Genomic DNA, 13,730 nt, shown 5'->3' on the forward strand with positions numbered 1-13,730 from the left:
TCGACGGACTGTTTTGTTTTGCTTAGAAAACGTGACGCAATCAAAAGCCCAACATAATAAAGACATGCTAATTTGATGGCATTAGTCAATTAATTGAATGAGGCCACTCAGAGTGAACACATAAAAACGACTGCCAGCGCCCCTTTGGCGCGCGGTGCATTCCGAAGACAAAAACAAGTCGTCAAAGAAAAAAAAAAGAAGAAGCGAAGGAAGGCGAGGTCAGATGCGGGCTCAGCCAATCACGACAGCCTATTTGCGGCGCCATTCAAACAGTTGCAGTTCAAAATTTTAACCGCCGGATACTTCGCAGGCAAAATCCGCACCAGGACATTTTAAACTTCGGGAAAATTTGATTGTCCTCACGAAGCTCACGTTTCTAACTGTTTAGTTCCCTAGCATCCGCGGTGTTTTGACGACGTTTTGGCTGTTCTTTCAAGCCGGCGAGACATGTCTCGACTGCCGGTCATGGCGAGCAAGCGGGTCCTCGCCAACTCGGAGAACTTTCCGGCTGCGCAGCCTGTTCAGGTAAAAAAAAAACATTTGCCGTTTTCTCTCCGTTTCACGCGCGGGATGAAGAAATTGAGCCCTCTTGACGTGCACTCAAGGTAATTTAGTTTCAGTATAGAGAGCAAGCAACCGAAGGCGAGCCAGAGGGCTGTTCAAAATCGAACAACTCAACGGAGCTTCATCGTTGAAAGACGCAAACGGTTGAAACAACCGATGCAATTGTAATCGATTGAAGACAAATGTGCGCCGGCTCATTTTCACGTAGTCTTCAAAGGCTAAGTGCCACCCTAAATTTGCACCTTAAGAAACCGTTCCAGTTGTAATCCCTGTCACACTTTCGAGTGATTGTTCACCTTCTTCCATTTCCCACGAAATCGGCGTATCTCCGACAAAAGACACCCAAACTCGGTACAATTCGTGAGCCACCGCATACCATTGCAGTGATGCGCTGCCCACAATGACGTCTGTCTGTCTGGATGGACGGACGGATGGATGTCTAAATAAAGGTTTGTTTTGAAATGTTTACCACCGCAGAAGAAGTCCCGGAAGGAGCCGGAGGCTGTCAAGCCGCCTGTCGCTGCCACCGTCCTGGGCACCAGACGGGCACCCGTCACAGCGACCAGGGCACCCGTTTGTAAGTCAGACGCTCTCATTCGCCCTCTAATCGCAAATACCGGTAGATTATTTCGTTCAGTCCTAATTTAAAGCGGCACGTGTCAAACTCATTGGTTTCAGATCAGTTCAAAGCTAACCCATAATTCAGGTGCATTTCGGGAGAAGGACGGGCTGCTAGTAATTCACAGTGTTGAAACTGTCTTTGTTGCCCCCATCTGGCAAGACAAATGTTGCCGTTTCCTAAAACGCTTTTAAATTTGCCTTTACAATTGAGCAAAATCGCAATTTTGTTTCCTGACCGCACAGAAAGGTGAGCTTTACACCAAGGCGCTCCCCCGACCCGTGATTTTGGGTGTACCGTTACAGCGCGAATGAATCCACACTGCGATTTTCCATCCTGCTTTAAGGGGTCCACTGTGTGATTGAAGTTCCCCCTCTGTCCTCGTCCCCTCCGCAGCCAGGCCGATGCGAGGTGTCGGAGCCGCTACGGTGGCCGTCGGCCCCTCCAGGGGTAAGAGGAGATGGGTAGTTGACGCTCACCCGGAGGCTCTGGCTGACTTTGCTGCTTGATCTTAACCCATCAGGCGTCTTCAAAGCACCCGTGGCATCGACCGTAGCAAAGGGAGGCAAAATGACAGCGGGGGTGGCCGCCTCTGAGCCCAAAGCAGGTAAAGGCAACCGCATTAAGCTCAACTCGAGCACCTGAAAGCAACCGCCGCTGCATACAAAGTGCTGCGCGTGCAGCAAAATCATTCATACAACAAACACTCTCGGACCCGAGTTCCAGACTAAGTTGAGTCCCACGTGAAGAGCACGTTAGGAAAAACCTAAGGGGGTTTCTTGTGGGGGGCGGCCCGGTAGACCAGTGGTTAGCACGTCGGCTTCACAGTGCAGAGGTACCGGGTTCGATTCCAGCTCCGGCCTCCCTGTGTGGAGTTTGCATGTTCTCCCCGGGCCTGCGTGGGTTTTCTCCGGGTGCTCCGGTTTCCTCCCACATTCCAAAAAACATGCATGGCAGGCTGATTGGACGCTCTAAATTGTCCCTAGGTGTGAGTGTGGGCGTGGATGGTTGTTCGTCTCTGTGTGCCCTGCGATTGGCTGGCAACCGATTCAGGGTGTCCCCCGCCTGCTGCCCGAAGACGACTGGGATAGGCTCCAGCACCCCCCGCGACCCTAGTGAGGATCAAGCGGTTCGGAAAATGGATGGATGGATGGTTTCGGGTGGGCTTGTGTCTGACAATCGTTTGGCTCTGTAGGCGGCGTCGGGGGGCCCCCCCGCAGGCTCCCGTGGGACATGAAGGGCAAGGTCAGCGACATGAAAGGGAAGCTGCAGGACTACCAGACCAAATTGAAGTCTGGCAACCTGGAGCGAGAGAATCTGAAGGTCTCCCTTGCCGAGTTGCAATCGAGGGCGGCTGAGATGGAGAAGGACCTCAGGTGCGGACACACGCCGCTCCCAAATTTGACGCGCAAGAAAGCCCCCCTGCCGCACGGTTGCCTTGTAATTCCAGTGAGAACCGGGAAAGGCTGCAGGCTCTCTGCGGTGTCCAGGAGGAGTTGGAGAGGGTCAGCAGCGAAAAGAAGATGCTGCAGGCGGAAGTCAACAACTTGCAAGACAAAAACAGGGTGTTGGAGACGCTGCGCCACAGTCAAGAGACTGAGATCCAAACCCTCAAGGTGACGCCCGTCCGCAAGCTAAACTGGACAAATCAAAGATCTTTATTTTTTTTATTACCGATTTTCATTTGAATTTGGTTATTTTATTATACATTTGGAATGATTTATTTTAGATTGACTGCAAGAAGAAAAAAGCTAGCTTGCAAATTCAAAACTTGATAGTTATGTTTTTTTTCTCTTATAAGCCAATAGAGGGAAGTCAAGTAAAAATTTGACCCCGCCCCCTTACACACACACACATACACACCTTTTGGGGAGCATATTTTCCATCCTGCCAATGACTCGGCTGATATCTCTTTAAAATTGGCACTTTTTTGAACTTCTTACAACCCAAGACAAGGAATGTCGGTCAAAACAAAACCGTAAAGGACAAAGTTATTGTCAAACACTCCAGTTGTGGCATGTGGCCAACGTGGACGCTGCCTTTGTGCTCCAGATGAGGCTGTCGGTGCAGGACTCCACCCTGGCCAGCACGCAGGCTGGCCTGCGGGCCGCCGAGGAGGAGGTGCGCTCGCTCAAGGAACTCGCCGCCCGCCTGGAGTCCGAGCTCCACGCGAGAGAGATGGAGCGGCGCCGGCTCCACAACACCATTCAGGAGCTCAAGGCAAGTCCCTTTTGATGGATCGCCATACCGTGCGAGTTGGCCTCCGCTTAACGTTTCCCCAAATTGCTTCCAGGGCAACATTCGCGTGTTTTGCCGAGTGCGCCCCCAAGTGAGCGGCGGCCTGGGCAAACACATCCAGCTGCCAGCCAACGACGACAAGGCCATCACGCTGGCCAAAACGGAGGAGGTGAGCAAGGCTTGCGGGTCAACCCGGGTTCTGCTGGCTGGTGTTGGAGTCCTTTTTGACTTTGTACACTTGGAAAAAAAAGATTTCGTTACATTGGGGGTCATCGCTGTCCAGTTACTGAGGACGATATCTCGTTTAAAAAAAAAAAAAAAAAAACCCTGACATGTCTGCTCTCAGTCTCACACAGGCAAGACCACCGAGACCCAGAAGAACTACAACTTCACTTTTGACCGCGTCTTCGGCCCCGATGCAACCCAGCAGGAGGTACGCCAACGGCCCTCAAGCCCCCCAACCCACGGGACGGCCGCTGACTAAGATCCAGTTGCCTCTCCGGCCTCGGTCCCGAGCAGGTGTTTGAGGAGATCTCCCTGCTGGTGCAGTCGGCGCTGGACGGCTACAACGTGTGCTGCTTCGCCTACGGCCAGACGGGAAGCGGCAAGACGTACACCATGGAGGGCGCCGAGGACAACCGGGCCCGCGGCATGATTCCCAGAGCCGTGCAGCAGATCTTCAAAACCACCCACGAGCTTGCCGCCCAAGGCTGGGAGGTTGGTTGGTTGATTCGCATGTTTGTGTCTTTGACTGTATGGATGTGGTTTGGGATTTTTAATTGAGAGTTGTGAGGTGTTTTTTGTTTGTTTGCTTTGTAAAACCAGTTGATTTTGGATGACGTGTAAAAAAAAAAAAAAAAAAAAAAAAATGTCAAAGTTGCCCGGCAGCAGGCGATGTGCATTGCTGGTCCCCGGCCAGCCATGATGCACTCAGACTCTCCTCCCGGCAGTTCTCCTTCACGGCCAGCTTTGTGGAGATTTACAACGAGTGCCTGCGCGACCTGCTGTATGCGGGCAAGGGCGGCAAGAGGCCAGAACACGAAATACGCAAGTCGATCGGTAACAAGATGACCATCACCAACCTCACCTACCAGAAGGTCTCCAACGAGGACCAGGTATGAACAAGCAATACACATATCCACAACTGCAAGGATCATTTGAAATATGACATATTAGTCAATATAAACACGGAGTGATGTCTTGTTAACTCGTGAGTGATGCCCTCTAGTGTCTAAATGCTATTACTCATTTAGTGAATGCTATTACTCATTTAGCCACTAGAGGGAAGCAGTACTCTATGAAACATCACTCACCATTCTACGAGACCTCAGTCAATGCAACACGTGTTCCATTGCGCCCAACCTGCGGGCCAGACGGCACTGATTTTATGACAGGGGCCGAGGGCCGAATGAAATTCGACCGCGGGCCGGACTTTGGACATGCCTGCTATAGGCAGTAAATTGTGTCATTTCCCCTGCTACGGGTCGCCAGAGCCAAACTTTCAGACGGTCAACAGGCTCCCCACACACACAACACTTGGCACGACATGGACCAACCTAATGGCCGTCTCCCTGACCACCGCAGGTCCTGTGCTTGATCGCCTTGGCCAACCAGAACCGCTCCACGGCCCAGACCACCCAAAACGACCGCTCCTCCCGCTCGCATTCCGTCTTCCAGCTCGACATTGAGGGCGTCAACGTGGGCAGGGATGTCAAAAGCAGCTGTGAGTGCCTGACCGATTACGACGGATTCAAATGCACGCCGTCGCACGTATGCTTTGTGTGCCAAGGAGCCCCCCGAAAAATGGGAGAATGTGTTTTTTATTAGAAACATGATCATATTGGACTTCATAAAATGATGACATTTAAAAAACATTGAGATGCTCGTGTGTGTGTGCCAGTATCTGGGGGGGGGGGGGGGGGTAAAAGTAAAATCCCAAAATGGTTATACAAACCGCTCATTTCTCAGTCAGCAACATTGATTTTAGTCATTCCTCACAGAGGATAAAGAATCAATTCCTGTGGGAATTGCATCCTACACGAATAGAGTTCAAAACATTGTAACATAGGAGCTATTTCTTAGTTATTTTCTGCACTGCAAGCAGAGGCCACAAATGAATGAGCATTTTGTTCACCTCGCTATCTTGTCAAGAAATGTTTCATGACCCGGTGTTATGTTTTTTTCTTTTTCCCTAAACACTTATCACCATCTTAAATTTTGCTTGCGTGCCCAGCCACCCTGTGTCTGGTGGACCTAGCAGGGAGTGAGCGGATGGTGAAGAGTCAGTCCCAGGGCGAGCGCTTCAAAGAGATGACCGCCATCAACGGCTCCCTGTCCAACCTGGGCATCGTTATCGCCGCACTGGCCAACAAGGTCAGTGAGCAAAACCCGTTTTTCCTCTCCTGTCAGCCGTCGGGACGTTGAAAGCAATTTGTGGAGACGCGCTTGTCGTAGAGGTGCCACCTTTGAAGCGAAATGCTTCTACGGTGTTCAAATGGAAGTCGTCGTGTCACGTGTTCACGTACCTAACGGAGCGCTTGTTGGCGTGTTGCAGGAGACTCACGTTCCTTACAGGAACTCTAAGCTCACCTACCTGTTGCAGGGCTGCCTGGGCGGGAACAGCAAAACGTGAGGACACATTTTGATTCCTTTTTCCACTTATTACTGGACTCAAAGGCAGGACATATTTGAAAACATTTTGCACGGAAACGCAAAACGTAACATGAATGAAGAAATGAAACACGCAGGTTTTCTTGTCTTTATTATTCTTGTTTATTTATTTCTTAACTTTTGCTCAGCCACTTAGTTTTTTTTTTTCCGTTTTCTCTCCAGTCTGATGTTTGTCAACATTGCTCCAGAGCCGGACAGCTTCGGGGAAACGCTCAATTCTTTGAGGTTCGCCAGCAAGGTGAGCCTCGTTTTACATTTTGTGACTTCAGTTTACGTAGGATAACAAGAGGAACAGATTCCCTCACGTGATGGCTTTGCCTCTGTTGCCCTGGCAGGTGAACGACTGCGTGATCGGCACCGCCAGCGCCAACCGGAAGTAGACAAAAATGGTCGCTGCCCCTACTCTTGGGCACAACGACAACGTTTTCTCTTTTTTGTTTTTTTTTCCTTTTAATCGAATACAAGTAACCTTCGGCCAAGGTATTGTTATTGATTGTTCCCCGGTCATGTCATTGTATTCACAAATAGTTATTATAATCCCATTTTCAAAAGACATTCTGAGTCCTTTTTCATTAAGGTGGTTGCTTCATATTTCAGCAAAACGTCTTGGATATTTGGTTGATAATAAAATACATTACACACCCTTCCTACCTGATCTTGTGGTTTTCATTTCAAGTGGGCATATTATGAACTGACGAGTTCTGATACAGTCATCTTCACACAAAATTTCTCAGCCAACGATTTGACAGCTCGGCCGGCTCTAATTATGGAGCCAAAAACACCCTGAACCTTAAAATTAAACGTTTCCCTGTCACAAGTGTCTACACTCTTCTCAAGAGATCCCTGTTCGCCACATCCAATATGGCGGGGGGTCGTCTTATCAGTCAATGAAAATAGCGACATCTATGTACATATATCTCTTCTCCCTGTCGTGAGCCTGGCCCATTTTAAAGGCGCCGCTTCACCGTCTACAGAAAAGGAAGATCAACATCTTCCAGAAATGCCTTCTAAATTTCCGCGCCTGGTTCGACCGGCGGGATCGACTGGCACGACCGCTGTGGCCCGCCTCGCGGGGCTCTTCTCGGGCTAGAAAAGACGAGAAGGTCGGTCAAGACGGGTGGGCGGTGCTCCATTTTTTAGTTTGTGGTGGCTAGAGTAGCTAACCTGCTAGCATGCTAAAGGCACATATGTACGTGGAAAGGGATCGTATCAAAATTTGTATTTTAAAATTATCTTGACAGACAACAATATTTTAGTTGTGGTTTGTAAATACACTTTGTTGACAGCGAATTTTATTGGAGGATATACATGTTACATTTGGACAATTATAAAAAACAAATGTCAGTAAAAGCATGTGCTTAATTAGTAATGGCCTTGTCTCAGTTTACGCTCAGATTAACAGAATATGAAATGGGTTTGATCATTTTTACAAAATTCAGCAGTTTGAAATTAACAGGTTGTTGAGGAATGGGAGCTGTCAATTTGCTCTTGGCCCTTCCTTGGTTACAGGTTCTTTTATCTCTCTATAAGGTGGAAGAAGACCCAACACCACGTAGTCTTTTCTTCAGTTTATCGCAACGCAACACGAATCGATTCGGGCTCCTGTGAGTCTCAGATTTCATCAGGAAGCCCCGAAGAAACACATACATGAGATTATATAGAGACAATATGATAATGAGAGGCGTGGAGGTACGCCTCCCATGCAAATCCCGAAACAAAGAAAGTAACATGTCATCTGACCCGGTGTGGCCGGAGGAAGCCAGGAGCGGTGAGGTGAGACCAGACCACCACTACCCCCCATTTGGTGCGATGGCAGGAACACAGATACCGGAGACAACAGCTCCTCTAAAACATGTCCCGCGGAGGGGGGCCCCAGAAGTGGTGGGGGTCGAGGGCACTAAAGTTGATTGTAATAACATTGAGCAGGAAATACCTTCTGGTCACAGATCTTGAGATTAGGGTTCCTCTTTGAGGGCACTTGAGAGCCTTCAGGGACTTTTATGGGGTGGTGGAGGCAAGAAAACCCTTGGGGGCTGTTAATTAACCAAAGGGAAATGGGCTCTAAACTTCACAGTACATTCTTTGTTTTAACTACTTCAGCAGATTTTCAGGACAGAGACTAGTGTCAATAGTTCTCATACCAAGATGAAATTCAACAATGTTCTACTACTACTTCTAGCGGAATAATTCCTTAACACAGGTGTACAGTCAGTTTTTTTTTACCTTCTGCTATCTCGAGCATTTGATTGCTCTGCCTGTCACTGTATGTCACTGGCATAGATAGATAAATCAAGGTCCAATTGTTTATTGTATTCATATATTTTTTTTGAGGACATACCACTTCTTTGATCACCTCAGATGCAGTCCATTTCGGTGGAAGTAGGCAGCAGCGACGATTCCGTGGTGCAGGTGTGCTTCCCGAGCTCCCAGGCCTCAGTGCTGGACGGCCTGAACCAGCAGAGGGAGGACGGTCGCCTGTGTGACCTCTCTATTCACGTCCAAGGTCACGTGTTCAAGGCCCATCGCTGCGTCCTGGCCGCCTCCTCGCCGTACTTCCACGACCAGGTGAGAACAGCGTCACACGTCTCTCATTTAAAAACAAATCCTAATCAAAATGTGAGGTTGACCTATCACATTTCTGTCATCCTGTCCTCTGCAGGTCCTGCTGAAGAACATGTCCAGCGTGTCCATCCCAGCTGTGATGGACCCGCTGGCGTTTGAGAGCGTGCTGCGCTGCGCCTACACGGGTCAGCTCCGGATGCTGCGCGAGGACATCGTCAACTACCTGACCGTGGGCAGCGTCCTGCAGATGTGGCACATTGTGGACAAATGCACAGAACTCCTCAAGGAGGGCAGGTCTGCGGGGGGAAGCGCGAGAGGAGGCGGCGGCGGCGGCGGCGGCGGCAGCGGCTCAACTCAAGCTCGGGCGGCGGGGTCCCAAGACATGCAGGCTTCCTACGCAAGTGTGGAAAGTATGAAATATGATTGCATCCATTTTGTATGCTATTGGACACTGATACTATTTTATAGTTGGTTTGAGAACTGTTGTTCGCAAACTACCGAAGACGGTATTTTGTGTCATATCGTGAATTCCTGATTGCGTCGCTGTTCGATGCCGCCCTCCCACTGGAGAATGAATATGGAATTTTTTCCAAATGTATGTGTTAGAAAGCCTCCAGGAGCCCCTGCGAGTCTCCCATCCGCCGAGCCTTCCGTCGGCCAACGAGAGCCAATCTCCCAGCAGCACCAACTACTTCAGCCCCGGGGCAGCCACGACCTCGGCCGGGGGAGGCGGAGGAGGCGGCGGCGCGGTGGCCAGCCACACGCCGGGCTACGGCACGCCGTCCGGGGAGGAGGCCTACATGATGGGGCAGGACGAGGAGGAGGAGGAGGAGGAGGAAGAAGAAGAGGAGGAGCCGGCGGCGTACCAGCACAAGAAAAGAGGAGGAAGCGCGAGGAAGAAATCCAGCTCGGTGTCGGAGGAGGACGTGGGCGTCAGTGACAGTTTTGGAGTTTCCTCATATCAGGTGAAAAAAAAAAAAACTTTTCGTTGAATCCCCGAACCTTCTGGATTTCAGGCTGTTCAACTTATATCAGTGGAAAAGCCTCATTTTCCCCGCTCGTCTTGTCCCACAAAGGTCGGGGGGGACGCGTCCCCGCAGAGACGCACCGCCTACGTCCAGCCCAGCATCATGCCGCGCAAGCAGTGGGTGGTGGTCAAAGCCGAGCGGCCCGAGGACCACGACCTCATCGTGGTGTCGGGCGAGGAAGGTGGCGAGGACGAGGAGGAGGACGAGGAGGACGAGGACGAGGAGAGGGGGGGGCTGGCGTCGGGCCGGGAGAGGGACGCCGGCGACTTTGCCATCTCGCACGTGCGGACCCTCTCCGTAGAGGCTGGCGGGCGAGGAGACGCCGAAGCGCAGGTCAGAGACGCTCGGGGTGACTCTTGGTGAAAGTCCAAGAGGCAGAGACGCCTTGATTTCAATGCCCCCCCTCCCCCCCATCTACTTTTTCCTTGATTTGCACTAAAAGTCATCATCTGTTGTTATCGTTATAAGAAACAAACGTCAACATTATATCTCACGTCCAGATGGACTACTGCCAGTCTTCCGAGGACTTCCTCAAGTTGTCCAGCAGCTTGCTGGACGCCACCTTAGTCCAGCAACTCCAAGACTCCTCAGCGGGTCCCACCCCGAGCCAGGGCGCCAACCGAGCCGCGCCGGGCCTCCTGGGTCAGGTTCCGACCCGCACCCAGCTCTTCCCTCTGGACATGCAGGTAAGTCAGTTTTAGGATGCACGTGTTGTCCAATCAGGACAAATAAAACGAAATTCAACGCTATCAGACATTTCTATGGAAAAAAAAAAAGAAAGAAATTGTCACGGCATTTTGCAGGGCAACCAGATCCTGGTCTACGGGCAAACGTCAACGCTGTCGATGGACGCCGCGGCGCCTCCCCTCAGCGGAATGATCAGCGGCGGCGCATTTAAAAGTGTGGAGCACGGGCCCGCGGTCCCGGGAGGCGACGGCATTGGCGGCGGCGGCGTCGGCTCCGCTAAAGTCTTCATGTGCCACTGCGGCAAGACCTTCACGCACAAGAGCATGAGAGACCGCCACATCAACATGCACCTGGACCTGAGACCCTTCCACTGCCCCGTGTGCGGCAAGAAGTTCAAGATGAAGCATCACCTGACCGAGCACATGAAGACGCACACGGGGCTCAAGCCGTACCACTGCGCCGGATGCGGCAGAAAGTTCATGTGGCGGGACAGCTTCATGAGACATCGCTCGCACTGCGAACGTCGCGCAGGAGGAGGAGGCGACGACGTCGCCGCCACCGCCGACGTCCTCCCCGGCCCGCAGCTCCTCCTGCCGCCGGGCGAAGGAGGTTTGCGAGGAGGCGGCGGCGGCGGCGTGTCCGCTACGTCGCCGCGCTTCCATCACGCCGCTACGGGCGCCGCGTCGGGGATATTTGGCAACCTGCCGTCGGAGCACGGCGTGTGCACCGATCTGGCAGACGACGGCTAACGACTGGCTGCGAATGACCGCGCGTGCTAGCGACGACGGCTAACGACCGCTGGAGACGGCATGAGTGACTGCACATATCCGCTAAGCACCGAAAACGATAGCTAATGAACACCGGGGGGGTGGGTGGGTGGGGTCGGGGGCGAATCGTCGTGAGCTGGTGACTTCTCGACTAACTGCCAAGCACACGGCAAGTGTCTGCTCGAGATCGCCGAGACCCACGGGTGACTGCTGATGAGAGCGCTAGTGATTGCATGCGACCTCGAGATTATATATTTACAACGCACTTTTACAATCGACAAATCGGCTCAAAGTTGGACAGTATGAGACTAAAATATGAAATATGTTGTTTTTCTCGTCACATTGAGACACAAAACCAGCCAACCAGTGACAGTAGTGTGGTTGAGGGACGTCAACCATTGCTCACAGAAGCTAGTAGCCGCTAACTACGCTAGCTAAGCTGTCAAGATGGCGAAAGGATTTCAACAAAATATCTTTTGAGGAACATCGGTCCAAAGAAAGTGGCCATTGAATATTTGGAGGAGATTCCTTTTCAGGCTTCCGATGGGAAAGAAATTGCTTGGGAGGCAAGAATGTGTTGACGAGCATTCAAGAAAGTGTGTGTGACGTTTACTTTTTTTCATTGCAGAAGTTGTAAAGGATTTAAAAATGGAGATCAGGGCCAGGTGTGGACCTGGCTTGTTGCTAGGCGGAAATCGTGGGGCCAAAGTGGCCCAGAGGTCATGTGCGATCTACTTGATTTGATGGGAGATTTTGCGCGCTCTTTTTAAAATCTTCCCGTAGGTGAATTGAACATTTTGTTGGACTTCTCCCACTTGTGCTGCGTTCTGCTGTCCGTTCCCCCCCCCCCCCCTCCCCAGCAACTCCAAGAAGAAAATGTGCCGTACTGGAGTGGTTATGGGCAATGTCAGGCCTGCTGAGCGCTCCTTTTTGCTGTGTTCCCCCCCCCCCCCTCAAATTGATTAGGCGTGAGAAGGGAAGGATTTTTTTTTTTTTTTTTTTGGTTTGCACGCTGGCGCTCGTAAAAAGTGCCGCAGCCGATGATTGATTTGATTCCCATTCCTGTTGCTGCTGACGGGGTGCGAGTCCAAGTCCCGTTTTGCAGGCTGGTGTTAATCTGTGTTTGACACAAATCATCCATTTATTTATTTATTTTTACTGGTTATTTATTTATTGGTTTGTTTATTATCTTTGGGGGTGGGGGTGGGGGGGGGGTGATGACATACTTGACACATATTTTGCGTTTGTTTGTGCCAAAATTAAATCCCCATCAAGGCAATCAAATGTTGACCTCTCTCGTCTCCCTGCTTGTCCTCCCGTCGCACTTCTACTCACTCCTTCTCGTCACGCTACAAATACGCCTCGCGGCACGCGAAAGAAATCGAGGAAAGATCCGAGCGTAACAAGGGTCAGCGTTTCAAAGCGATGTTTCGGGATCATCTCAATATCATTTCCAACTTTCTTCCGCTTCATGCGTGGTGCCGCACGCGCTCGCCCTCCTCCGGAAGCCTTTTGCGAGGCCTCGAGCGCAAGGGTCGCTTCCGTGTTGGCAGCGCCGTGTGCGGCTTGGTTCGCTCTCTCGGCTCCCCGTCGGGAGCAGCCCATTTCCTGTTGCCAGGTGACTGTAATTATGACATTAGTATTCGTTATTGAGCCGAAGCCGGAAGCCAAGGCTCTGGCAGACAATGACGGCAATTGCGGGTCATTGTCATTGGACAGGGGATGAAACGGCCGAGATAAATGCCGTCTCGCCGAGGCAGATTTCGGCCTTGTGTCTGTTGTGCGTCCTTCCTGGAAAAAAAAAATCGTAAGATTCTGTCCACACTTTTGCCGCGAGAGTCATTTAGGCGGTTGAATCACCGCAGCGACAAGCCTTGCAGAAGCTCGGGAGGCCTCCGTTTGTCAAGTTTGGTTACCATGGCGATGCCTTTCACGGGGGGAGGGGTGAGTACCATACTCGGCATGTCAATCAAAGGAGCAATCCGATTGTGTTGGGGTTTATTTTTTTCTTCTTTCCCTTCAGCATGTTGAAAATGTGCTTTCTTTTTAGAACATGACGCCGATTTGCGTCGCTGGCCACAATGGACGCTGGCCGGAGGAGAGGAATGGCGTCGTGGCAGAGACAAAAGGTGAGTTGTAAAAAAAATAATAATAAAATAAAAATAAAAAGTGTTTGGAATGACAAACTTCTGTGGATTCTTGTTTCGTTCATTGTCACAGTTGCAATCGTCCTCAATTTGGACTTTGAACCGGGCAAAGGTCATCCAATAGAGACACTCAGGCAGAGTTACTTAGCCTTTTTTATTTATTCATCCTTTCATTCATCATCCAAGCCGCTTGATCCTCACTAGGGTCGCGGGGGGTGCTGGAGCCTATCCCAGCTGTCTTCGGGCAGTAGGCGGGGGACACCCTGAACCGGTTGCCAGCCAATCGCAGGGCACACAGAAACGAACAACCATCCACGCTCACACTCACACCTAGGGACAATTTAGAGTGTTCAACCAGCCTGCCACACATGTTTTTTGGAATGTGGGAGGAAACCGGAGCACCCGGAGAAAACCCACGCAGGCCCGGGGAGAACATGCAAACTCCACA

The 13,730-nt window shown here is 51.1% G+C and overlaps 2 protein-coding genes across 4 annotated transcripts; both read left to right on the forward strand.

The window, feature by feature from the left end:
• The first annotated feature begins 230 nt into the window (after positions 1-230).
• Positions 231-6,738, forward strand: kifc1 (kinesin family member C1). Of its 2 annotated transcripts, XM_052070021.1 has the most exons (16): positions 231-525; positions 1,042-1,141; positions 1,580-1,633; positions 1,707-1,790; positions 2,379-2,559; positions 2,634-2,799; positions 3,236-3,403; positions 3,477-3,590; positions 3,768-3,854; positions 3,941-4,138; positions 4,372-4,536; positions 5,006-5,144; positions 5,655-5,794; positions 5,976-6,049; positions 6,254-6,329; positions 6,427-6,738. In XM_052070021.1, exons 1-16 carry the CDS (start codon positions 448-450, stop codon positions 6,469-6,471), a joined length of 1,869 nt encoding a protein of 622 aa, XP_051925981.1. In that variant the 5' UTR covers positions 231-447; the 3' UTR covers positions 6,472-6,738. The 2 variants fall into 2 exon arrangements, with proteins under 2 accessions (XP_051925981.1, XP_051925983.1); XM_052070023.1 differs by lacking the exon at positions 231-525 and having other exon boundaries at positions 1,530-1,633.
• Positions 6,739-7,005: 267 nt separating this feature from the next.
• Positions 7,006-12,353, forward strand: zbtb22b (zinc finger and BTB domain containing 22b). 2 transcript variants are annotated; one of them, XM_052070018.1, is made up of 7 exons: positions 7,006-7,215; positions 8,450-8,656; positions 8,751-9,063; positions 9,260-9,618; positions 9,730-10,014; positions 10,182-10,367; positions 10,485-12,353. In XM_052070018.1, exons 2-7 carry the CDS (start codon positions 8,450-8,452, stop codon positions 11,115-11,117), a joined length of 1,983 nt encoding a protein of 660 aa, XP_051925978.1. In that variant the 5' UTR covers positions 7,006-7,215; the 3' UTR covers positions 11,118-12,353. The 2 variants fall into 2 exon arrangements, with proteins under 2 accessions (XP_051925978.1, XP_051925977.1); XM_052070017.1 differs by having other exon boundaries at positions 7,006-7,194.
• The last annotated feature ends 1,377 nt before the right edge of the window (positions 12,354-13,730 follow it).

Source organism: Hippocampus zosterae, chromosome 7, assembly GCF_025434085.1.
Source record: "Hippocampus zosterae strain Florida chromosome 7, ASM2543408v3, whole genome shotgun sequence".
NCBI lineage: Eukaryota > Metazoa > Chordata > Actinopteri > Syngnathiformes > Syngnathidae > Hippocampus > Hippocampus zosterae.